Here is a 25,323-nt window from a genome sequence, read left to right as displayed (position 1 = left end):
ATGGACGACGAACTGAGGGACCCCGAGTATCAAAATTTTGTATCAATTTATCGAGGGTTTGCGTACGTAGGTGAAAAGTTGGAACCTTATACCAAAGAAGGACTAGATACTGTCTATCAAAAGATATATGGGATCGCCGCAGGATATCATGTTTGCCAGAAGAAGTGCAGTGAAACTTTTAAGTGTCGATTTTCCAGGTACGATTTTTATTTGCTTACAATAAGTTTTTCTTAGTTACCTCTATTTTAACACTGTTATGTGGTTATTAAATATCACAGGTAGTAATATTATGTTCTAAACCTACTTCTATTTTAGCTACACCTTTGATAAACTAGTAAAAACATGTAAAAACTAAATCTATTATTGTCAAAACTATTATAGTATACGCGGCGGCGGTATCATACAAACCCAATTCAGCCATGATTACGGAGTATCGTATTTCTACGGAAGCCTAGACTTCCAAAGTGTATTGAGATCAAGTAGTCTGTAATAATATTAATTTCTTCATACTGACATTAAATTATTTTCTCAGAAAAACATTTTCTCTCTAGGCTCATGTCAACAGACTTATAAAATGCGATTCTGAGGTTATATAACATCATGAAGAGCCATTAGTAGCACCTGTCAATAGCCACCACAAACTGACCGGCAACAAGATTAATTGAATAAACTATTTCAAATGACCTGTACCAGATGTTTGATTTTTCTATAGAACTGAAAGAAAACCAAACCTTTTTCATGCAGAACTGAAGTAATTGGTTAGGTATTTATAGTTGCTGAATAGCTGCTGCAGAACTCTTTTTAACATTCACATCTTTCGAAATGTTTTTTTTTTTATTTGTTTACATTATTGTAGAAAATATGACAGGAGTCAGGAGTTTATGTTTTCAATATAATATTATTAAAATTGCTTTAGAAATCACTGGTTTTGACTTAAAGAAATCATTGCAAATGAAAATTACATTTACTGTGGCTTATATCAACAGGAATTCAACATTTAATTGGTGCACTTTTGTATGTATGTTATTTGATTGGAAATAAATTACATATTATTGTACATTACATTTTCATCTGTCTGTAAAGTGTTATAACATATTTTCATGAAATTTCCTTAAAACCATGTGTATTAAAATATAAATATTTCCTGCATGAATTATTTTGACCGCTTAATTTTCATTTATTTCTGTCAACAGTTGAACTTAATTTCATAAAAATACTACTTATCAAATACTGCAGACGTGATTATTTTTGCACAATTTTTTATTTACCAAATCGCGAATCCAGTTAAAATGTACGCGTAACATACCTCGGTTTATATTAGGAAAAGTAAGCATCATAAGGAATTTCATTCTTTGTGTATGTGAATATTTTAGCATGTTAACCAGACCGGAAGTACCATTTTCATCATTATTTAAAAATTGACACCATAAATACTTCGAGCGTTTCCAAAAACTAGACAATTAATCTATACTAGCTTGAAGAATAATCATTTTTGTATTTCAGGAGAAAAATGTAGCTTATTACAGTTTTTAAAAGTTATCAGTTCAAGAACAAGAGCTGTCCGTAAGACAGCACGCTGCTTGACTCTGAATTAGAGCTTTGCCAGTAAAAGAGGCATAAATTTGTTAAAATTCTAATCAGAGTTATGGGGATTGTTTCTTATGGTGTAGCCTTTGATAGTAAATAACAATTTTTAAGTTTCAAGTCAATAGCTTTAATAATAACAGAGATATTGAACGTTATATAAAACTTTAACCAAAAAATTCTAAGTTAAAAAGGGACATAAATCTGACAAAATTCAAATCAGAGTTATGTGGATTGTTTCTCCTGGTGTACACTGTGAAAATAAATAATTACTTTAAGTTTCAAGTCAAAAGCTTTGATAGTAACAGAGATATTTGACTTTATCAAAAACTTTAGCGAAAAAGTTCTAAATTAAAAAGGGGCATAAATCTGTCAAAATTCAATCAGAGTTATGGGGATTATTTCTCCTGGTGTAGACGGTGATAGTAAATAACTATTTTAAGTTTCAAGTCAATACCTCTGATAGTAACAGAGATATTTGACTTTATCAAAATCTTTAACCAACACCGACGCCGACGACGACACCAGGGCGAGTGCAATAGCTCTACATTTTCTTCGAAACGTCGAGCTAAAAACTGCAATTAACCACATTTTGTAGACTTACAAAGTCTGTTGAGATCAAATAGTCTGTAAAAATATTAATTTCTTCACACTGACACTAAATTATTTTCTCAGAAAAACATTTTCTCTCTAGGCTCATCTCAACAGAGAGAGACAGAGGCAAGAGATATTGTAATTTTTTTTAGAAAGTGGTATCAGAGAGGATTGATTTTATGGCCAGGTGCTTTACATTCAATGACTCTAACGACTGATGCCAGTCTACACATTTTGTAGCAGCACTGAGTAAGCATATCAGAATTCAATATGACTGAAAACTATGCAGGTCTTACTTTTCGTGTTTTTGCTGATTTACTTTTCCAGTTGGAACAAACTTTCCTATACCTTTTATAACGTTACATTATATTCCATAATACATACAACATAAACATGCTTTCTTAAATCATGGAAAGTTGAAATCATATTTATATTGTTTTTTCCCAACCTGATTGATTAAACAGGCTTAATGTTAACTATGATTGAAAAATTTCTCTACACATATGACATATAAACTTTCAGATTGATATGATTTTCTAAAGTTGCCAACTTCAATTATGTTGGACAGTTTTCAAGTCATTTGTTATTGTTATTACTTAGCACCCTAGTGCACAGCATGTCTTCACTATCTAATCAGAATTATAATTGATGTAATACATTGCACCATGCCATTCACAGGGACCACTACAGTCTAATTAACATGAATCTGCATGGGGACTGTAGATAGGAAAATAATTTTGTGACTTATTGCAGAGATTAATCTACCCTCTGTCATAAGTAAAAAAAACTTTGGCGGTATATTGAATAAAATGTATTTAATTCATTCACAAAAATGATTTGAAGGTATCTTGAAAAAAAATTATTTTTTTTTCAATTTCAAATCTCTTCCCACTGTTTTTTCTTATCAAGAATTTAAACAATTCATAAATAAAATTAAATTGACAGTATTTTGATGTAATTTATACATTTTCAAATTTAAATTGTAATTTATTTATACTTACTGGGATCTTTTACAATTAGTGAAAATTGATTTCTCTCTCTACCTTACTCACCAAGTCATAAAAGCAAAGCATTGCTTATTGAACTCTAGGGGCAGTCAGCCAAAGGTTACATTACATCATGAACACGCTTGCAATGATCTTAATGAGATGGTGATTACTAGCGAGTATGAAATCTGTCCGGTTCAGAATCGTTTTTGTCCAGTCGTTAGAGACAGAGGCAAGAGATATTGTAAATTCTTTCAGAAAGTGGTATCAGAGAGGATTGATTTTATGGCCAGGTGCTTTACATTCAATGACCCTAACGACTGATGCCAGTCTAACGGAAGCCCTGGAGGGCCATTTAAAATCAATACTTAAAATAAATAACAAAAAGTTTCAAAGTAGGCTATATAATTGATGATTACATTTTTACAACATTCCCCCTCTCCCTCTCTCTGTTTTTATTATAGTTTCCTTCTGTAAGCATTCAATTTTTTCACTCAGTTACTTTGAGCAGTTGATTGTTACTTAATGTGTCTTATTTTCTTTCCCGAAATTGTACCATGCTATATATGTAAACCTTTTTTCCCCCCAATGTACACACAACAATCACCATGTCATGTGAATCTGTATAATTGTATCGCATTGTATACTCATATAACTGTAATGGTTTTTTGGTATGTTCTATTCTGTTCTGTTCACTAATATCAAATAATTAAAACTTAATTAATATTCAAACTTTACATACAAAGTAAATAGAACACGAGAAGCGGACACATGCATCATCGACAAGATGGAGAACACTACTTACTAGGTAAAATGACTTGTTATATGCACGATAAATAAATAATGTGCACCTTCTGAAATCTGATTTCTGATTATTTACATTTAATATGTTTTTATCAATCTTTTTTTTCAAATTTTAGCAAAATACTATAGGACCAGAAAAAATTTGAACACCCCTCGTATATATACGTTTTTCAACGCTAAAATTGGTCGTATGGTTAAGAAAAAAATATTATTACTCAAAATGTTTAGCTCTTACTACTCGATATATAATAGAAAATTCATTTTCAAAAACTTCATTTTTCATTGTATTATGTAAGAGAGACCAAATTTATTCAACTTTATTAATTTCACTCAGGTCATATAAATGACAGCATGAGGTTTTATATATTCAATACAACATATAAAACGAGGTCACAATCAAACATACTAATGAGAATAGAATTTCTACATTTATGCGGGAGGATATCTTTATATTAAACACATATCAATTATTAATATTTCTTATACTCTAATCCACAACAGTTCATATTCATAAGCATATCAAATTTTAACACATTTGGTCTGTTATAAAATTTCGGTTTAAGATATTTTTCCTAGCACGAGAAAAGGAAGAAAATTCTAATAAATAATGGTACTCGTCTCCAATATTACTTTGACATAATGTACATTGTCTATTTTCTAAAGCTATTCTGTTCCAATTTTCTGTTTCTACAGGTAGTCTGTTGTTTCTAGTCCTAAATATTATTATATATTTCAGGAATTTCTGATCCGTTTCCAGTAGATCTAAATAATTTTCAAATTTGAACTAATGTTTGAACAGTTTATATATCTTACAATTACTAGAATTTTCAAGTAAAGAATACCAGTCATTTAAAAACAAATATGTCAGTCGTTGCTTTACAATACTACATAACCATTTACAATCTGGAAATTCATGCGATAACCATACGTCATGCATACCATATTCTATAAATATACCTTTTACATATTTTAACCACTTGAATAATGTTACACCAGTTATGTTGTTTGAAGGGCTGATAATAATACAATTTAAATGTGCACGAATTTCTTTGATTTATATGTAGTTTTAAACGTTGCAAATCACCACCCTTGTTCATGCGTGTACATCCTATCTGCTCTGTGATATTCATAATTTGTCATTACAAAAACAAGCAAATTCGATGAATAGGTATCCCCCGCCGAAAGGGCTTGTGAGGAATGGCAAAAAAAATATATCCGGCAAAAAGTTAAGGATGTTACTAAGAAGCAAATAATTTCATAAGTCAAGATCATTTCAACAGAAAATGATTTTTTAGGAGGGTGGGGGTGGGGGTAGGGGCAACGGGGGGACCAGGTGAGGGTACAAAACTTCACATGTTGATTATAAATATTGATGGAAAATTAAAAATGATAAAAAAAGGTGGGCCATGGGGATGCATGATAGGGGTGGTGGGCAAGACTGAGTGGAGAGTGTGGTGTGGGAACGGTACAACTTTGTATGCTGATAAATATATTCATGGAAGATTTGAAAAGAAATAATAAAAATGAATGATTTTTTTTTTGGGGGGGTGGGGTGGGGGTGCGGCGCGGAGTGGGGGGGTGACCAAGGCAAGGTGGTGACCAGGTGTGGGTACAAAACTTCACATGTTTATAATAAATTTTCATGGAAAAGAATGAAAAAAGTTTAATGAAATTCTACCAATTGGTTGGTTTGTTATGTACAAATCTGTAGATTTTTAAACAATTAAAGGGCAATAACACTAAGGGAAATTGACCAATTGAACAAAAAAAAATGATAGGCATCATCGAAGTATGTTGGTTCATATTTATTTTTAGTTTGATGACATTCTACCAGCTTATTACTGAGAAATGACGGCAGATGTGAATTTTTCATTAAATCAAGGGCAATAACTCTAAGGGAAATTGACCGATCCAAAAAAAGTTGACGGGCATCATCGCAGTATGTTGGTGCATGTTTATTTCAAGTTTTATGAAATTATACCTGATAGTTACTGAGAATTGGCTGCGGACGGACATTTTTGGGCATTTTTCATTAAATCAAGGGCAATAACTCTAAGGGAAATTGACCCATCCAAAAAAAAAAAAGAAAAAAAAAACATTGACGGGCATCATCACAGTATGTTGGTTCATGTTTGATTTCAAGTTTCATGAAATTATACCTGCTAGTTACTGAGAAATGCCTGCGGACGGACGCACGGATGGAATGACGGACGGACCACGCCATTTCAATACCCCCCTCCCGATTTCATCGGCGGGGGATAACAACATTTGAAGACCATGGAAGGTCTTGTGCATGCTATACAGTCCAAACAAAAGAAATAGTGGGTGAAATTAAACGGTAACTTTATGATGGCAGTTAATTCTGTACTCTTATGGCCAAGTTTTACTCACTGACAAAGTTGGAGAGATATGGTAGTCATATTGTTTGTCCGTTTATCTATCAGCTAAAGGGCATTTGTTGGGTACTGAAAACAATAGGTAATTGTACATTCTATATCGTTCTGCTTATTGGGTACTTTCTGCCGCTTGGTGGGTACTTTGTAGCCAAAGAAATACTGAAGAAATGTGCTTTCCTATTAACGTCTGTGCATCTGTCGAGGGTCTACACAGTTCCGCTGACAAACACAAATTCTCTAAAAGTTATAATAGTGACAACGAATAAACAGCGAAGAGTTGCAGACACGATCAGATTGCACGGAAGTGCAGGCTGGGCTAAATTCTTTTACATTGCAATATACAAAAATGTATATATATACAGAAGTCTGCTGCTGTAATTAAAATAACTGAAAAACACAGAAATCTGCTGCTGTTTATTCCTTACAAATTGAACTTATATATATATATTCTTAAATACTTAAGGACACGGTTGCACAATTAAGCACTTGATTCAAAATCGAAGGTTAAACATCACTATCCTATCATAAACAATGATGTCTCCAAGATGCTATCTGTAGCGGAAATTGATCAGCGTGAAGTTGGCAGTACAGCAGTAGCAGCAGTAGGAGCAGTTAACTGCTGCTACTGCCAGAAGTTACAGCAGTTAACTGCTCCTACTGCCAGCAGTTACAGCAGTTAACTGCTGCTACTGCTAGCAGTTACAACAGTTAACTGTTCAAACTGCCAGCAGTTACAGCAGTTTATTGCGTATCGCAGTTAACTTCCAGCAGTGACAGCAATTCATCGTGTACACTAACACCAGTTAACTGGTACCACTGCCAGCAGTTACAACAGTTAACTGTTCAAACTGCCAGCAGTTACAGCAGTTTATTGCGTATCGCAGTTAACTTCCAGCAGTGACAGCAATTCATCGTGTACACTAACACCAGTTAACTGCTACCACTGCCAGCAGTTACAACAGTTAATAAAGCTGTATTGCCAGTTAAGTGATGGGAATGGCATAATACAGATGTGTAATAGGCGGTCAAACCTACTCTTCACACATACAATTGTCCGTATCGTATACTGAAGCGTTCTTAATCTATTTCTATCTTCAAACTTGTAAACGAAGTCTCGTGCGCGTTCAGTTGTTCTTATATAATTTCATGTTATTGGATCGCGCAAGTGCAACGTCCAAGGATATTCATTTTTTTTTTTTTTGTTACAAAATTACTCAATGGTCATTTCATGTGCAATGATTTTACATTTGTGCTTCTTCCACGATAATGAGGCGGGAAAAGTGCCGAGTCGGGATTCGAACACTCCTCAGCCCGTTACAGATGTTATCGCCAGCAGGTAAATGATGTTTCTACGACATGCTTTATCATTTCTTTGTGTATGTCACTGCCAGCAGTTACATATTGTCACTCACTACAGTTTCAGCTGTTTTCTATATGATATTGACAGCTGTTAAAATATACGAATTTTTGAGTTTTCTATATTTCCTATAAACATTATATTATATAATGATAGAAGTTAAATGACGATATCTGGTATCAGTGTCAGATAGATGTTACTGTCCATAGTTAAAAGTTGTTTCTGCGATTACTTTCATCAGTTTCATGTATATGTTACTACAGATAGTTAAATGATGTTTTTAAGAGCAGGATATTCAACCACCAGCAATAAAACAGTATTACTAAGAGCAGTTTCGTCATTTTTCTTACTATTTTACTGTCAGCAGTTAAATAGCTTATAAGAACGTTTACCAGTCTCCTATATATGTAACTGCCAGCATTTAAATATGACTAAGAACAGTTTATCAGTATGGTTTATTTGAACAGTTGATCATGCTTTTATGTCTGTTATTGCTAGCAGTTAACTGGTATATACCAGCAGTTTAAAATTCTCATATAAATTATGTAAGACCAGCAGTCTCAATTATGTTAGTGCAAGCAGTTAAGTGGTCTATGAGAGCAGTTTACCAGACTTCTGTTACTTCAAGCAGTGAAATGACCAACGAAAGCAGTTTCCGAGTTTTCTTGCGTTACTGTCAGCAGTCAAATGGTTTATATAGAGGATAATTGTTGGTTTCGGTGTAATATCACGTTATAATTTCACCGAGTGGGCACCAAAAGTGATATTTTCACGAGTGGCGCAGCCACGAGTGAAAATAACAACTTTTGGTGTTCACAAGTGAAATTACCGTGATATTACATCGATACCAAAAATTTTTCTGTTTATTTTATGTCTAAAACTCAAACTCTACTTTTGTTGTGTTTATTTCAATAAAATGTCGAAATTTGCGGGAAATTTTATCAGGAAGCATCGCAAAGATGACGTCATTTTAACGACGTCATCGTCATATTGTTTCCGGCTTTCAGTACGCTCGGTAAACTTTTTGACGTTAATCCGGGTATCAGATTTGATAATTTTCACTGAGTGGCCAGTGAGTTTATCAGGATATAATTCACCGTTATATTTCGATAAACCACCGAAAAACATAAAATAAAAGAGCAGTATACCAGTTTTATACGCGTAACTACCAGCGGTTAAATATTTTATGAAAGTGATTTACCAGGTTCCTGTTACTGCTAGCATTAAAATGGTTTATGACAGCAATTAACAAGGTTCTTGTTACAGCCAACAAGAGCAATAAACAAGTTTCGTATATATTTCTGGTGTATTTACTGCTGAAAGAAAGCCACCCCAACCACACTCCGCCCCGATTTCTCAAAAACAAGAGTTTTCCCGGCAAACACCGGCCGACCTCGGCTCGGGTTCCTCCCAAACAAGAGTTTTCCCGGAATGGCGGCCACCCGTGCCTGGTGGGGGACAACCCTCTCTACAACGGCCACCCGGTCCGATCCGCTAATAAAGGTTTAGGGCGGAGCTGGGGACCCCCAAACTTTCCTCGTTTTCCAAATCTACTTTGTGCGAAGGATTGATACATAAATCTAGTTTCATTGTACATTTGTAATTGTCTATACGGAGCCAGGAAATCCGATTTTATCGGAAACAACTTTTTGTCAATATTTATTCTTATCTTCACTTCAATAATTATTAAAGATAATCCAATGAATATTTATGCTTATAAAATACATTTATTCATGTTATTAAGAAAACGTACCCGTGCCACTTACGAAACCATTTACATGTAACTGTCTGGAAAATCGCGATTTTTCTACTTTCATTTTCATAACGAGTAAATCAGGGGAATTAATTACATCAAACTTGTTGAAACTTACTTTATCATGTGCGTAGGAGCATGGGTGTGGGGACAGGGAGCGCATCCCTCTGTAAAATAACAGTAAATAAAGGGAAAATGGCAATATGAGACAGCATTTTGATGTATTGATATGAATGTCTATTGTGAAGAAAGGGAAAAAAATATCTAACGTCAGTAACATCAACTAGTGTTACAACTTATTAACTGCTGTAACTGCTGGCAGTAGTAGCAGTTAACTGCTACTACTGCTGCTACTGCTGTACTGCCAACTTCACGCCGATCGAAAATTGCATTATAATCAGCTGCAAAAACAAACGCAATATGATTAATGTGAAAATTTTTTGGATGGGCTCTGTTAACTGTTTGAAATAGTGGGTGTTTATGAATTGGTTGTGGAATACAATAGTATTACATTACAGGAGCCAATATACGCATTAACGCTTGTGGTTCTTTTCATTTTCTTTAACCGTGCAAAATATTCATGAAGAGTTTACAATTCACTATCAAATTTCATAGCGCTATGACACGCGAACGAAAAGAAGAAGAAAAAGAAGACTATCAAATTTCAAAATATAGATTATATAGATTTAAAAAGATAAGAGATATTTTTATCTTTAGACTTTTTATTTTATTCTTTAAGATGTAAGTATTCAATTTTAATATTTAAGATTTAAATTTTAAGATTTAAGGTTTAAATTTTAATATTTAAAAACTTTAATGTTTAAGATTTAAATCTGAAGATTCAAAAACTTTCACTTTTAATGTAAATATATATACTAAGGGGCTTATGTGTAAATGCCGTAAAAACGCGTGGGAGGGTGAGGGGGGAACAAAATAACCCGCTAAAAAAGTGTTTTTTTTTTGTGTGTGTTTATAGTTCAACTGAGCTCGAATGAAAGGCTTTTAGAATCAGTGCTGATGTTTGTCGTTAAAAGTCAGTCGGTCGCTTCGTGAAAGTTTTCTTGGGGCAACTTTTTCTCCTTAATGTTTTCTCTTTTTCATTTTATATTAACATAAGAAGATGATTACTTGTCTGATCTTCCTGAACTGGAGACAAATGTTTAATATTGCCTTTGGAAATATGTTACAGGCAATTAAAGTGCAAAAGGAGGGGGCCGTAAAAAAGAATATAATATCAAGGTTGATCGATGGAATTAAAATACCGTATGGGCAGAAAGGCAAGGGATGGGGGGACAGGAGTTATTGCTTACAGCTATGGGAGAATTAAAATGTGGAGAACAGAAAGGCACAAACTATAGGTTACTGGTTTCCAGACCTATAATGGACCAATCATATCAACATTATAACATCTAAAGCAAAAAGTTCCCTAAGATTCCCTAAACGTTATGTCGAAACCTCAAATAAAAGAGTCAAAGAGGTTGCATATAAAACTTACGTTAGGCCCTAGTGAGAGTACTGTTCCACCCTATGACACCCATGGCAAAAATACCTAACCCTCAAAATAGAGTAAGTTCGAAGATTTACAGCAAGATATATTTATAATGACTGCAGTTACACAAGTAGTATTTCCCAAATGTTAAATGAACTAAACTGGCAAACCCTAGAGAAACGCCTTAAGATCAGTGCAGTTACTATTTTGTACAAGATCAAACGACTACAAATTATCTCAGAGGTAAAGCATACTGTCCATGATAGATAGATCTATTTGCCGTGCGGGTTCGAACCACAGCATCGACATTTTATTTGATTACTACTTTGCAATGCATGGCTTTATGGCTCTGTTTAGGGTGATCAGTGCTTCCGGGAAATGTACCCATACCTTTCCGTTTTAATATATGACTTTTGTATTCAATGACAAGCTTATTATTTCACTTTAGACTGGTTCTTTATTTATGTGAATGTTGAATTTTTTTATGTTAGAGACTGATACAACACTATATTTCAGCTGGCTTGACTGTATAAACATATCTTGAAATAACGGTTTACAGATGAGCGACGGAAGGCTATTCTGGCCACTTGTTTGTTTTATAAAACACATGACTGTGTTATACCTGTGTTAGTCTTTGGTCCATTTTCATTGCACTGACGTAAATATGTGAGGCGACAGGTAAAAAGGACAGTTAGGGCAAAATTACAAAATATAGATTTCGTTTTATCACATATATTCAAAAATTCTATGTGAAATGTATACATTGTTATGCTTACGTTTTCACTGATTTTAGTCATTTAATTTGACCATTGAAAAATGCGATGTTGTTTATTTGTTATGTCGCTGCCATGTATATTTAATTATGATCCTTCCCGCCCTCCATCCCTCACCACGCATATTTGATATTAAACAGCAAAGTGAAAAAAAGAAGTTGTGTGTTTCCTTTGAACATTGGTGTGGGTTAAAATATATAATGGCCGAAAGACAAAATGACCTCTGATAAATAACTTGAGAGTTTTTTAGCCTTGGGTCCTTGGTCTAGACAAATACATGATGTGTGTCGATAACGGAATTACCGGACCAAGGTCACTGCCACCACTGAACGTTGTCCCATGTGGCTCAGTCTTGAGTTCTCAAAGTCTTTGTATTTGTTAGTCTTGACCAGTAGATGATCCGGTATGGTTTAAAAGGACAAAGGCTAGTCACTTAGACCTTAAACAACTGTTTATTGTCCGACCATTTGCCAGACAACGGTTAAGACTTAGACACACAGTCATCAAATTTGGTATTGATGTTCTACATGATAAGTAGATGAACCATATATTAATTTTTTTGTTAAGGAGATCAACGGACACTATGAATTTGTATATCAGTAAAACCTTTTTACCAAACCGATGGATAGACCTAGAGGCAACTTACTTGGTACGGAGTCTGGTGCATATTAATTACAGGACCACTGTTGATTTTGGCAGAGCAAGGTCACTGGGAGCATTAAATTGTATTACCAAGGGTATAGTTGGGCCTGGAGTCCTCAGAGTTTTAGAGACATTCGTCATAATAAGATGTTAACCTTTTTGTGTGGGGGATAGGGGTATGAAATATATGGTCAAGGTCACTGTGTATCTTGTCCTACCAGTCTCCAGAAAACGGTTAGCTTAGAGTCAGTAAACTCGGTGGATATGCTCCTCATGAGTTTACGACAATCTGATTACCCCTGAACATTATGGATTAAAAGATCATGTTGATTTTGAACAGAAAAACATCATCTGAGCAATTACTTGAGAACAATTAATCCCAGAGTCTGCAAATGTTGGAGAGATTCGCTATGGCAAATATCAAAACAGATGTAATGCCGACAAAGTAGAAGTAAATTTCTTTCTGTATACTTCAATCCTCATGAAAGTAGCCTTTGATCAGTTCTAATCTTGTGTTTCCATTCTCCAACGGTAATTGCGAAAACAAAACTCCTGAGAAGAGAGTTACTTTTGCTGACACAAGAAGTAACGTCAACCAGATGTCCATGTCTAGACCTGCCTCCCTAGAAAACACCACTGCAAAAATGTAATTAAATACATGTAGATATATAAATAGTCTTGTTTATCATAAATTATAATGGTACGAGAAGTTATATATAATTACATGAAACATTTCAGAGTAAGTTTAATTAAACGTCTCATAAAATCAAGAGACAGCAAGAGTAACAAAGCTTCTGAATTTGCGATCAATCCGGGCTTGTTTTACCGTCTGGTACAAACCTTGCTGAGTGCCAAGCATACTATTTTTCACATCTTTGGTATGTCTCGGCGGCTAGAGCTCAAACCGTTAACCTCGCACAGTCAAAGCGGATAATCATTAATCTGTTGAGACTTGTGTTTTTATACCTTACCAGAAGTGGCGTATCGGGATATATACATCTGTAATATCGTTATAATTACCCAAACATCGTGGATTTTCCAAATCAATGGTAGTCAACTATAAAAAAGACGATTTCTTCTATATCCCTTACAGTTGTTCAAAAAGCGCCTATTCATGCAACTGTCGTTTGACTTAATATGTAATTAACTTTTAACATATAACTTTTAAGTATTAATTTTAAATGGCTCTCCAGGGCTTCCATGTATTTCATTGTTGAATATGGTTGAGATATTGGCTCTGTCAAGTCATTCACCGTGCGCATCAAAATGGCTGCCAGTCATTTCACACGAAAGTTACGACCATAGAATAGAAAAAGTGGAAATTCCACAGGTCGCTCAACACGACAAAAAAGAAAATGTTGCAGGCTCGGTTTGACTGAGCCTGTTCATGTACGTTAGTGGAAATGCATGCTACTGTCCACGCCATCTAGCCCCGGGTTGAGCAGAATTCAACATTTACACATGCTACAAGTACAAAAGCAATTTAGAGATATCCGCAGATGTATTCATACGTCGGTGCACACGGAACCTTCAATGATACACTAGCGTGTAATTCCATGAAAAGGGGCTTATGGTCTCCAGTTAAAATACATGTAAAATACATCAGGCTAGAAGACCGTAAATGCCCTTTCTGTGATTCATTAGAAAACGAGAGTCATGTTTTACTAGACTGTGAAATGTACAGTGACCTAAGAGAAATACTTTTCGAGAAGACATTGTCTTGTGAAAGTAATTTTATAAATATTTGTGAAGATGACCAAATGCAAATTTTGTTTACTCATCCATCTTTAGTGCGAGTTTGTGCCAAAACCTGTTTTTATATACTTCAAAGACGGTATTTTAACTTGTGTAAATAATGTCTCACATTTTATTTTTATAGATAATTATTGCTTATTTTTTATTCCATACGGGAAACAACTGCTAATTAGTTCACTCTCGATCTGATCGAGGCTGATAACTGATCTTTTAAATCATTTCTTAAATGCGCATTAGTGCCCTTTTTCATCATTCAGTTTTTTTTCCAAACTTCCAGTTTTAATTAGCTTTTAATTTTGAAATTAGCAGTTGTTCCTCGGATTTAGCATGTAAATACTATTATTTGTCTCTGTGATTGTGTTTCTAGATTAAGTATACTGTGATAAGTCTCTTATAATTCTTTTACAGAATGGCTGTGTACAGTTGTGCATGACTATTGAAAATGATAATTTTATGTTCTGTACATAGATGAGACTATAATAAAGATATATATATATGTGTAATGTGTTTTCCCTAAACGAAGAAAACAATGGACAGAACTAAACAAACTGGAATTTAGAAAGGGGATCAGAGGTTACTGAGCCTACATTTCACAGGAACTGCCAAAAGACAAAAATAAAAAGCAGACAACATTTCCTAGGGGTGATTATACAATACACAAAACTATGAAAGCGGGAGTATTGGAACCACCCAGGCCGAAATGTTCAAGCTGATAAACAGTACCAATAACACAACATAAAGGCCGTGCTGAACGATCTGTGTCGTGCTGAACGATCTGTGAAAATCGGAAAATAACAGCCCTGACTGAATGTACGGGGAGACATTTTACGGTCGCCTCACGGAACAAAGTAGTAGAAAAAGTGGAAACTTGCGCAAAATTGTAAATGGAAAAGTTTATAAAATGAGAGTGTATAGTTGACAAGGAGTGTATAATCTCCGGTCCTGCTAAAAAGTTTTGTCTTAGCGGAGTTATCGGTATTTAGCTTCTTATCAACAGAACATTTAGAAATTGCTCACAAAGTTTGGACAGATTAAAGCTTCATTTTCGCTTGTATTTAGGTAACATTATTGAAATCTAAAATCATATCCTTTTAGGCCGTAAACTCCGAAGTGGCAAACAATGCCTAATACGGTCGGAACATCTATCTGTATCAAGGTCAGCCAGTACCATCCAACACCGTTTGATCACATTATTATGGTAGTGGCGTCGGAGTGACGTGTCAAAAAAGGCATTTACATGATTTTGACACTGCAGGGACAAGATTATGGACAGTTATCATCAAAGCCACAATAAAGGCCATTTTGAATATAAATAAACTCTTTTAAATCGACTGTTCGTGAAAATAAAGATTTCGCGATGGCCTGTCACAAAGGAGGTCATCAGTACCGTCATTCATTGGAAAACTATGAAGTGTTATTATATCTATTTCTTGATTTTAATGATAATTTACAACCATATTTTTCCTTGTTAATGTCATGTACAATTATATTTTATTTCGATGCAAAACACCATTCATAATGCTTCATTTGCAGTACCTGTAGTTCAGATTTTTCTGCGGATTCTTGGAGTCAAAGTCCCTAGTTACAATGACAAGAGTTATATATAGTTATAAAAATAGTTTCGGCGATATATGACCATTTTGTGTCGATTCGCCGTAAAACCCAACTCACTAAAAAAAAGGTCTGTACTTATTTAAAAAATACACATAACTAACAAACAGTACGTGACAGACTTGCATATCATTTCATTGTATCTGTATCTTTCATTAAGATATATGAACTCACATATATTACAACGCTATGTTTAAGATGGAAGTCTATAAAATAAAATACTAAAGATATTTAACGACTCTATCCGATGTCGAACACACAGCTTATACTTACCATAATGCGGTTGATGATGTTTGAAACAAATCCATAAAGTAATAACAGAGATAAATAGAAAGTGCATCAAAACTTGAACCAGTCTGTGGATACGGACGTCGGCGTCGACGCCGATGCCGGGGCGAGTAGCATAGCTCTCCAATCTGACTGAAGTACATCTCCTATTACGCTACGCATAGGATCTGACAACGAGCTATTGATGGCCTCGTTCTGACAACCCTTCCGCTAGCCAATCGAAAGTTAACTTACAATATTCTGCAAGCTTTAAAAAGCCTTGGTATTTGATATTAAAAATTTTTATGTAGAAATATATAAGATAGCCGGTTAGCTCAGTCGGTAGCGCATTTGCTCTGTAAGCGAGAGGTCTCGGGTTCGAGCCCTGGATTAACTACAAATTTTTCTTACTCTTTGACATTCGAACAAGTTGTCTGATTGGTTCAAACAAAAATAGATTTGCGAAAATAAAAATAGCAATCTTGGAAATCCAAAATATACAGAAGACGAATGTGAATAGGTCGTTCTCAGATCTTCGTTTAGAAGATCAAGTACTTTAGTCAGATTGCATAGCTCTCCATATACTGTTTATAGTCGAGCTTTTCATTTCAAAGATTTATTATAATTAACAATTACAATTGGTACAACCAGTCAGTTTAACTCGCGAACATAACACTGGCGTAACGTTACGTAAAGGTGGAATATTCCAACAGAGGTCATAACGTTCGTCACGTCGTCATGCGAGAAACATGCATTTTACCCGACGTTATCCTGGGAAAGCGTATGTTGTAACGCGATGTTATAACGTTTACTATTCCAACAGTCGCCGTAACTTAATGCGTTTTTTTTTTATTTCAGACATCAATAACTTCAAATGTATTCAACACTGGCTCAGTTAAAGCAATATAATTCCACTGTTAATTCAAGTTTAGGCGAGACGTTTATACAAATATGAACCCCTAGTTAATTATTTTTGTATACTTACGCGTATTTCATCTTTGCATCAATGCCGAAACAGATAGCAGTTTATTCGTAAAAATGGAGATATTTTTTTTATTTCTGAACGATACATAAAAGTATGAGCATTAATGTTTTAGTGAGACCACTTCTCATATACGACGATTATCATTTTGATTAAAAATCGACAAAAATTTGCTTTCGAAATTTTGTATTGGAGTGTAAAATCATTACAAAATATAACAATCGGCGCAGAAAAGAATTTACTTTAACCAGACCTTTTATAGACATATGAAGCAACGTTATTGTTTTATACACATTAAATTAAGCTTAATGTAAAAATTTTGATTCCAGATGGTGTGGAACTTGTAAAATTTGGCGCAGAGAATTGCTCAAAACAAGAAGGTATCCGAATATTTTATGGGAGCAAACAGAGTCCTGGAAATGGCAACATGCATATGAGAACATTGCGGAAGTGTACCTTCCTGGTAACTGGCAAAATGGCAGTCTCAACTTCAAAGATATATCAACTGCATGCTTCATATGGGAGAATTGTGCAGAAGAGTTTAATCTACGACCATTCATAATCAAGAAAATACGACAATTCAGGAATGAGTATTTTGCACACAATTCTTCATTGAAAGCATCAGCTACGGAAAAGGCGAAAGTGTTCGATGTTCTTAAAGATTTGTTGAAGGATCCAGATGTGAAAGGTAAAATCAATTTTCAAGAGTGCATGGCTGGTATCACAAAAATCGAAGAGGGATATCAAATAGAGAAATGGATGACTGAAGTACAGAACCTTCTTAAAAAGCATGATCTGACATTACATGACTTACAAAAAGGACAGGAAACCCTTAAAGAAGGTCAAAAGCAGTTACAAAGAGGCCAAGAAAACTTACAAGGTATTCAAAGACAGCAACATGAATTACAGACTGGTCAGCACAGTTTAAAAGCTGTTGTTACTGACGTACAAATAAGTCAGGTAAATACTGAAGAAGGTCAGAAAAGCTTGAAAGATGGTCAAGAAAACTTGCGAAAAGGTATACAAGACTTGAAAGAAAATCATGAAAAAACGCAAAAAGAAATAGCTACTTTTAGGGAAGATTTGAAAATTCTTTTAGCAGAGCACCACTGTAAAAAGAAATCAGTAAAGAATCTTTATCAGAATAAAGCTTGGGTGACTTTATTTCTGTTCTTTATAGTATCACTGTTGGCATTGTCGGCTATCTTTCTACGAGAACCGACGGACAAGCTTATAGTACAGTCTGAAAGAGGTATTTATTTATATAATATTTAATTTTATTGTTTTAAAAAGTACGATGTGCCAGCAAAATTATTTTTTACATATATATTTATAAAATGACATTCTGGAGTTGCACATATAGGCTATTCAATAGTTCATATTGTACGTAAAAAGGGAATGTTGTACATATTCCGAAAAACAGATATTGTACGTCTCTTGATAAATGTGCTAGTATGAATTATCTTTTCCACAAAAATATATCGGCTGCGGCCCTAAGTTGGACACATTTTACAACACGTGAAAATTTACAGTAATAGAATATTTTTATATTATACTGTTTTTTTTTAACGTTTCAGAATGTGTGTCAGAGCAATACAGTATTCCTTTCCCGCAAGATCTCCCCCTGCTTGGATATATCAATGAACACAAATCCATTGGTCGTTTATGGCTAATGGACCAGCTTGAAAATGAATTGATCAGTTCAGATAGAACTAATTTGAGTGGTATTGTTCTTGTTGCTGAAATGGGATATGGAAAGTCAGCATTTGTCTCAAACTTGTTATGCCCAGGAGAAACGGAAAAGGCGAAACGCATTCAAAAGCATATTGTTGCATTTCATATATGCAATTATGATGTAATGAGTACAAGATGTGCTGAACGGTTTATTAGGAGGCTAGTTGGATTTTTTGCAATGAAAAGTGCAGAATATGGTAACATTATATCTATGTTGCCTGAAAAGTCAATTCTGTATAATCGAGAGAGTTGTGAGAAAGAACCAGAGGCCTGCTTTGATCAAGGTATAACTTTACCTCTGAAACAACTGTCAGTCGCTAAAAATGATCCCTGGCTAGTAGTGGTTGATGCACTTGATGAGTGTGAGACTTCTGGAAGTAATCCAATATTAAAACTTCTTTCCAGTAGAGCTAAACAGCTTCCTAAATGGCTTAAACTCTTGATCACTTCGAGAAACATCAGTTCACTGAAGTCGCTAAAGAAACTGAAATTCGAGTATCTTTTGTCAAATGATTCAAGAAATATTGACGACATTAAATCGTTCATCCAGGATTCATACCCCACAACAAGATTAACATCCAAACCCCAGATAATAGATAGTCTAATAAATAAAAGTGAAGGGAATTTCATTTATGTAGTTCAGGCATTAAAATGGATTATGGACAACGAAGATATTGATGACATTCCAAATTTGCCAAATGACCTTGGAAATATATATGAAATGAACTTTGAAAGACAGTTTAAAGATCAAGCTGCTTTTGATATACCAAAGGCAATATTAGAAATAGTCTGTTCAACGTTAAGTCCAGTAACAAGGAATGACATTTACGCTATTTTAAAGTTTGATCAAATTGTACCTAATGTAGAGGACTTCGATCATCATTTTCATTCCTTAGAATATTTTTTGAGAATGGAAAAAGATGTGCGTGTATCCCACCAGGCATTGTTTCAGTGGTTGATTTGTAAACAAAATCAGTATTTTGGTATTTCGTTGCAGCAAGGACATTCTCTGATATCGCGATATATGTTCAGAACCATAGATGGCAGTTACGATGACGATCTTGTTGATTTGACAATACATGTTGCAGACTCAGCTGATTCCACTTTGAAAAAACTGTATATTTCATCTAAGTTTTATGACCGAGACATTCTAAAGGATAAAGCCGTGTTACATCGGCTTATTTGGAGAACGTCATCGGTGAAAGCTCTGGAGTTACTGTTACATCATTATTCAGATGTGAACATAAAGAACAAAGGTAACGTAACTCCCGCGTTTGTTGCTGCGGCAAAGGGTCATATTGAACAGCTTATTCTTTTACAAGAGAAGGGTGCAAGTATAGATTTTAGAGTTAAAGGGAATTTTCTTATTCATTGCGAAACTGATGATGTTTTCAGAGTTATCGAAATGATGAAAAACGTTTACTACTCGGGTTACGGACTTTTGCATGTTGCAGCCCAGCATGGACATGTTTCTATCGTTCGTTACATTTTAAATCATAACACGTCTCTGTTACTTCGGAAAAACACTGTGGGCTTACACGCTGGTCATGTTGCATGCGAAAATGGGCATCTTAATATTCTAATTGAAATGTCTAAAGTAAATCAAAACATTTTAACAGGTAAATGTTTATACTATGCCGCAAGAAATAATCATCTACACATCGTTAAATGGTTGACTGAAAATGGTGTTAAATTAAAATGTATTTCAAACGAACAGTCAAGAAAAGCTGCAAATAAAATAGCTAACGTCAACGCAAATCTACTACGTGATCATGATATGATATTTCCTCAGGATATCTTTAAAATTAGATGTTGCTATATGAATCCTATAGATGAATGGTGGATCGTTTATAAAACAACCCCCCTTCTAGCAGCAATTATCACTGGATCAAGTGACACAGCACGTTATCTTATTCACACATTTCCTGCGTCACTGGATTGTATTGATGTATATGGATATACAGCAGCACTAACAAGCGTCATACATAATGATTTAGATTTGCTGCCTCTTCTAGCAGAAAGATTGATAACCGACAAATGTGAAAATACACCAGAACACTTGCAACTTCTAAAGGGAATTGGTAATTTGAAAGAGAGTAATGCTGCAATCATAAGTAGTACGCCTTGTTCAGACGGGGAAACTTTTGCACATATTGTGGCATTAAAAAATTTAGAAGACATGATATCGTATGCGATGAAGAACCAGCTTGAAATCAAGTGGAATGAACCGGACCGTTTAGGGAATTTCCCTATACATTATGCAGTTTCGAAGAAGAACTGTTTATTCATATACTTAATTGAAAAACTTGGATGTTTATATACTAATATTAGAGCACAAAATGGTTCAACCATTTATCATACTGCTGCAATGACAAAGGGACTTGTAAGTTTTTACTCAGTAACAGAGTCATTAAAAAAATGTATACCTGATTTGAAAGATTATCATAACTTGGGAGTAATACATTATTTAGTGTCAATAGAGTACAATGCATTACAGGGTCGTTGTGATATGGATTCACAGCTCGAGTCGTTATTGATATTTCGGTTTCTTGTGGAACAATGTAATCATGATGTTTTGTCAGTTGATGATAAGGGCAGAAATTTGCTTCATTATGGTGTTAGAAATGGACATTTTAGCATTGTAAACTATTTAATCAGAACCAATCCAACAGCTGTTAAAAGAATGTTAAATATAAGAGACAAGAACGAGATGGATCCTATCACATTTGCTATATTGGAATTAAAGATGGATTCAGGAAATTTATTAGTTCCAGAATGCAAATTTTACAATATTTTTAACAGTACGGAGTGTTTGAAAATGAAGGACGCTTTTATGACATCAAAAGAACTTAGCATCTTGTATTTGTTAGAAACGTTGTCAGCACCAGAATTTCGAGAATTGATCGAACCGAACCTGGTATATTTTATTGAAAAAAGTCCCTATCTAATGACTGCGATTTTGTGGTATCATAAATCAATGGATGTAAATATATTGAAATCGGCGCTTGGTTATAATTATCAACAATGGTATAACGTAAAGTTGTCACATCTAACTATAGCGCGCCATAAACCAGGCGTTTTTCATGCTTGTGGAAAAGCATTAAAAGAATCTCCGTTGCACCATTTATTGCTTAATATAGATCATAAAGATACTGCATTTAGTGAGGAAAATGGGGATGAATTTTTACGCTTACTGTTTAAAAGGCACAAAAGTTTTTTTAATTGTGAGGATGATCGGGGTTTTAACATTTTCCATTATTCGCTGATTGGAGGTAATATACAGACGGCAAGAATTCTAATGAAGAACACTATTACCATGCTAACTAAGAAAGTTACTGTGAAAGACATATTTGTGATGGCCTTATCCTCGCGGATAAGGGAAGCAAATGAAAATTTTGAAAAATGTGGGGATAAGTTTTCATTTTCAGATCAAAAAAGCTGCACTGATCTGTTCTTATATGAATTCTTCATAGCGAATATAAGGAAGTTCGAGTCGGATGATTTTTGTGCAAATGGATCTACAGAGTTGTCGTTAGTGCACTTGCTATCTGCAAATGGAATGATTCGTACATTGCGGTTTGTAAATAATGCTTTTGGAAATGGAATTTTTGAGTGTAGAAACAAAGATGATTTAACGCCTTTGTATTTAAGTAAGCTTTTTAAGGAAGAAAGTGTTGCAACATTTATTGAAGATAAAGTCGAACTGAAATATCCGCTAACAAAATCAGAAGAATGGCTTCTCTGGTCAATGCTTTACGGATTTCCTCAGACGGATCTTCATTGTCATGTAAGTGCTGTGTCAGGGACAATATACAATTTTAGGCAAGTTATAAATGACATTCACTGCATCGAAAGATTACTGGGGAATTATTCGAATATAATCACAGATTTATATCTAAATAAAAAAGGCGATTATTCCGAAAGCATGAATGCAATGATAGTAGCTATTCGTTCTTTTCAGAATGTGTATTACACTAAGAATATGACCTTGATGAATTGTCGTTTCTATGAGCGATTAAGATCTATGTATGACTTACACTTCAGAACTGTTGTATATAAAGTTAACCTTTTTTTAACCCTCAATTTAGACAAAGACGCTTTGTCATTGAACAAAGCGTGGAGACAATTAGTTCAACTCCGTAGTCATACCATTTTTTACCCCTTAGCTGAACACATTTGTTTAAATGGCGATACGACTATTTTAGAGTGGAAGTTTGGGTATGCATTTCAAATGTCTGCCAAGATGTTATCCATATTGCACAAATGTTACATAGACAACGCTGTAGATGTGTTTTTTAAATTAAAGAAATCTGTTAGAATATCAGTGCCGAATGAATTTAGCTTTTTACACTCGAGGATGGGAGAATTCAAATTCACTTCACCTGTGACTTTCAAGCTACCTCCTTTAATCGCAACTGATAATACTATGCTTTATAACTATAGGCATCTTAATGTAATAAAAGCAACACTGGCTTATAAGCGTTTGAATAAAAAGTTAGAGATTGATTATCCGCAAGACTTTTCTAAATATAAATTCCATGAACTGCACCCAGCAGTTTTAAAGAATCCGTTTGTCGATTTTGAGGACAAACTGCGTGAAACAAAGTACTGGCCTAGCAGTTCTGTCCATAGCAATATTTGCTTATGGATAGAAAACTAAGATTTAAGATAAAAAGATGAAAAAAGAAAGTTTGTACATGAGGAGTTGCAAGTTTAAAAATATCACTATTATCTTCTGTACATACTCTGTTTTTTGTTGTTGTTGTTGTTTGTTTTTTTTTTTTTTTTTTTTTTTTTTTTTTTGTATTATCATTTTGTATATATAGTATTTTTGCATATGTTTTATCATCACTTTGTATAGTATCTTTGCATGTGTTTGTTTATATTATCACTTTGTATAGAAATTCAGTGTATATTCGTTCATAAAAAGCAGAAAGTTTAATAGACTTCATTATCAAGAAATTTTCCTTCTGTTTTTATTGACCGATTAGTGTTGAACCAGGAAAATGTAATTACGGTTAAAGTAGAATTAAACTTGACCACATAGACCTTACATTATATATAAAAACAAAATTATGACAATGTTTTTATGTTGGCATATGTCTGCCAAGAGATAGCTAGGCAGTTATCACGATAACTTGTAAACTTTCCAGGAAATTTGTGTATTTCTTCTGAAAGCATTTCAGCAATAAATAAATAATATTTTCTAGATATTTTTATTTATTTCCTGCAAATGTTTTAGCACAAAATTTCGCGTTAATGCTTGGAAATGCCACGAGATGCTCGGTAACTTTCATGATAATATTTTAAACTTTCTAGCAAAGTTGTGCATTTTTCTGAAAACATTATCGCAATAAATTATTTTTTCTTGATATGCTTTTTATTTCAAGGAAACTTTTGGTTATTGCAATAAACTTTTCAGAAAAGTTCGAAATATCAAGATAATTTCTGAAAGTATCGAGAAAGCTTATCTAGCTAATAAATGGCAGTTGTGGGCACTTACAGAAACGGTATTGAGAAAACAATGTACATTATCTCAATAATATTTCCAGAAAACCTTTCCACTATTGAGATAATCTTTTCAGAAAACTTCGCTTTATCAAGATAATAGTAAAGCTAATAACCTATAAATACTCAATCAACCCGACTTTCAATTAAAATGACCTGTCATATTTAAGTAACATAAAGGTCATGGGGTACAAAAGAAATCTCCATAAGAAAAACATGATTATACACAACTGTATGAATATTTTTTTTATTACACTTGAAATATAAAATCTTTAGTCCTGGTCGTGTGTTATGACCAAACAAACATACAAACACACTATGTTCGCATATACCTCAATCCTCTACCTCAGCTACTATCCTCTCTTTTACATCTCTATCTCTATCTCATGTAGTGGTCACTTTAGGCTCTGGTTCTGGGTATCCTCGCCCAAGTACATTTCAATCCTGGAATAACCTATGTCAGCTGATATTGATACGTATCGGGTGAGGATTGGACTTTTTGCTATCTGTCAAATGAAAACAAAGGGTTTGCGATATTTCACTAACTTTGAACTATTAACCTGGATGGCATTGCTTCTGCTTAGAGCCGGAGATGTTCATGAAAATCCTGGTCCTGATTCCCACATCTCGACATCAACTTCCTCCTCGGTTTCTGATATCATGGAAAACTTCAGTCAATCTCTATCTCTTGTACACTATAATGTTCAAAGCTTCATTAACAAACAGGACACCTTACAAGGGGAACTCAATCATTTTGACGTCATTTCTTTCACTGAAACAAGGCTTTGTCAGAACACCAAATCCGACTCTATTTGCTTTGACAACTATGCCCCTCCGTTTAGAAAAGACAGACCAGGAGATAACCATGGCGGTGTTCTTGTCTACGTGAAAAACTATATTCCTGCTGTGAGAAGACATGATCTTGAACCCGACGGAGTTGAGTGCATTTGGGTAGAAATTCGAATTAATAATAAAAAGTTCCTTTATGGAACGTTCTATCGTCCTCCAAATTCCTCTCCTCTTGTCTTGTCTAGTATAGAAAACTCAACCGGACTTGCCTTTGACACAAACACAAACAATATTGTCAT

General features: G+C 34.4%; 1 protein-coding gene across 1 annotated transcript; it reads left to right on the top strand.

Moving 5' to 3' along the window:
- Window positions 1–24,006, top strand: LOC123548551 (uncharacterized). The gene is made up of 3 exons (XM_045335898.2): window positions 1–197; window positions 17,323–18,245; window positions 18,571–24,006. Exons 1-3 carry the CDS (start codon window positions 1–3, stop codon window positions 23,385–23,387), a joined length of 5,937 nt encoding a protein of 1,978 aa, XP_045191833.2. The 3' UTR covers window positions 23,388–24,006.
- The last annotated feature ends 1,317 nt before the right edge of the window (window positions 24,007–25,323 follow it).

The sequence above is a fragment of the Mercenaria mercenaria genome, chromosome 6 (assembly GCF_021730395.1).
Source record: "Mercenaria mercenaria strain notata chromosome 6, MADL_Memer_1, whole genome shotgun sequence".
NCBI lineage: Eukaryota > Metazoa > Mollusca > Bivalvia > Venerida > Veneridae > Mercenaria > Mercenaria mercenaria.
The sequence above is the reverse complement of the archived record's forward strand: the minus strand, read 5'-3'. Positions and strand labels throughout refer to the sequence as shown.

Bases quoted from the DNA above. Each gene is read 5' to 3' on its own strand.
- LOC123548551 (XM_045335898.2), top strand. From the start codon at position 1: ATGGACGACGAACTGAGGGACCCCGAGTATCAAAATTTTGTATCAATT. The intron at 198-17,322 runs GTACGATTTTTA...TTTTGATTCCAG, and splicing joins TTTAAGTGTCGATTTTCCAG to ATGGTGTGGAACTTGTAAAA. The intron at 18,246-18,570 runs GTATTTATTTAT...TTAACGTTTCAG, and splicing joins TATAGTACAGTCTGAAAGAG to AATGTGTGTCAGAGCAATAC.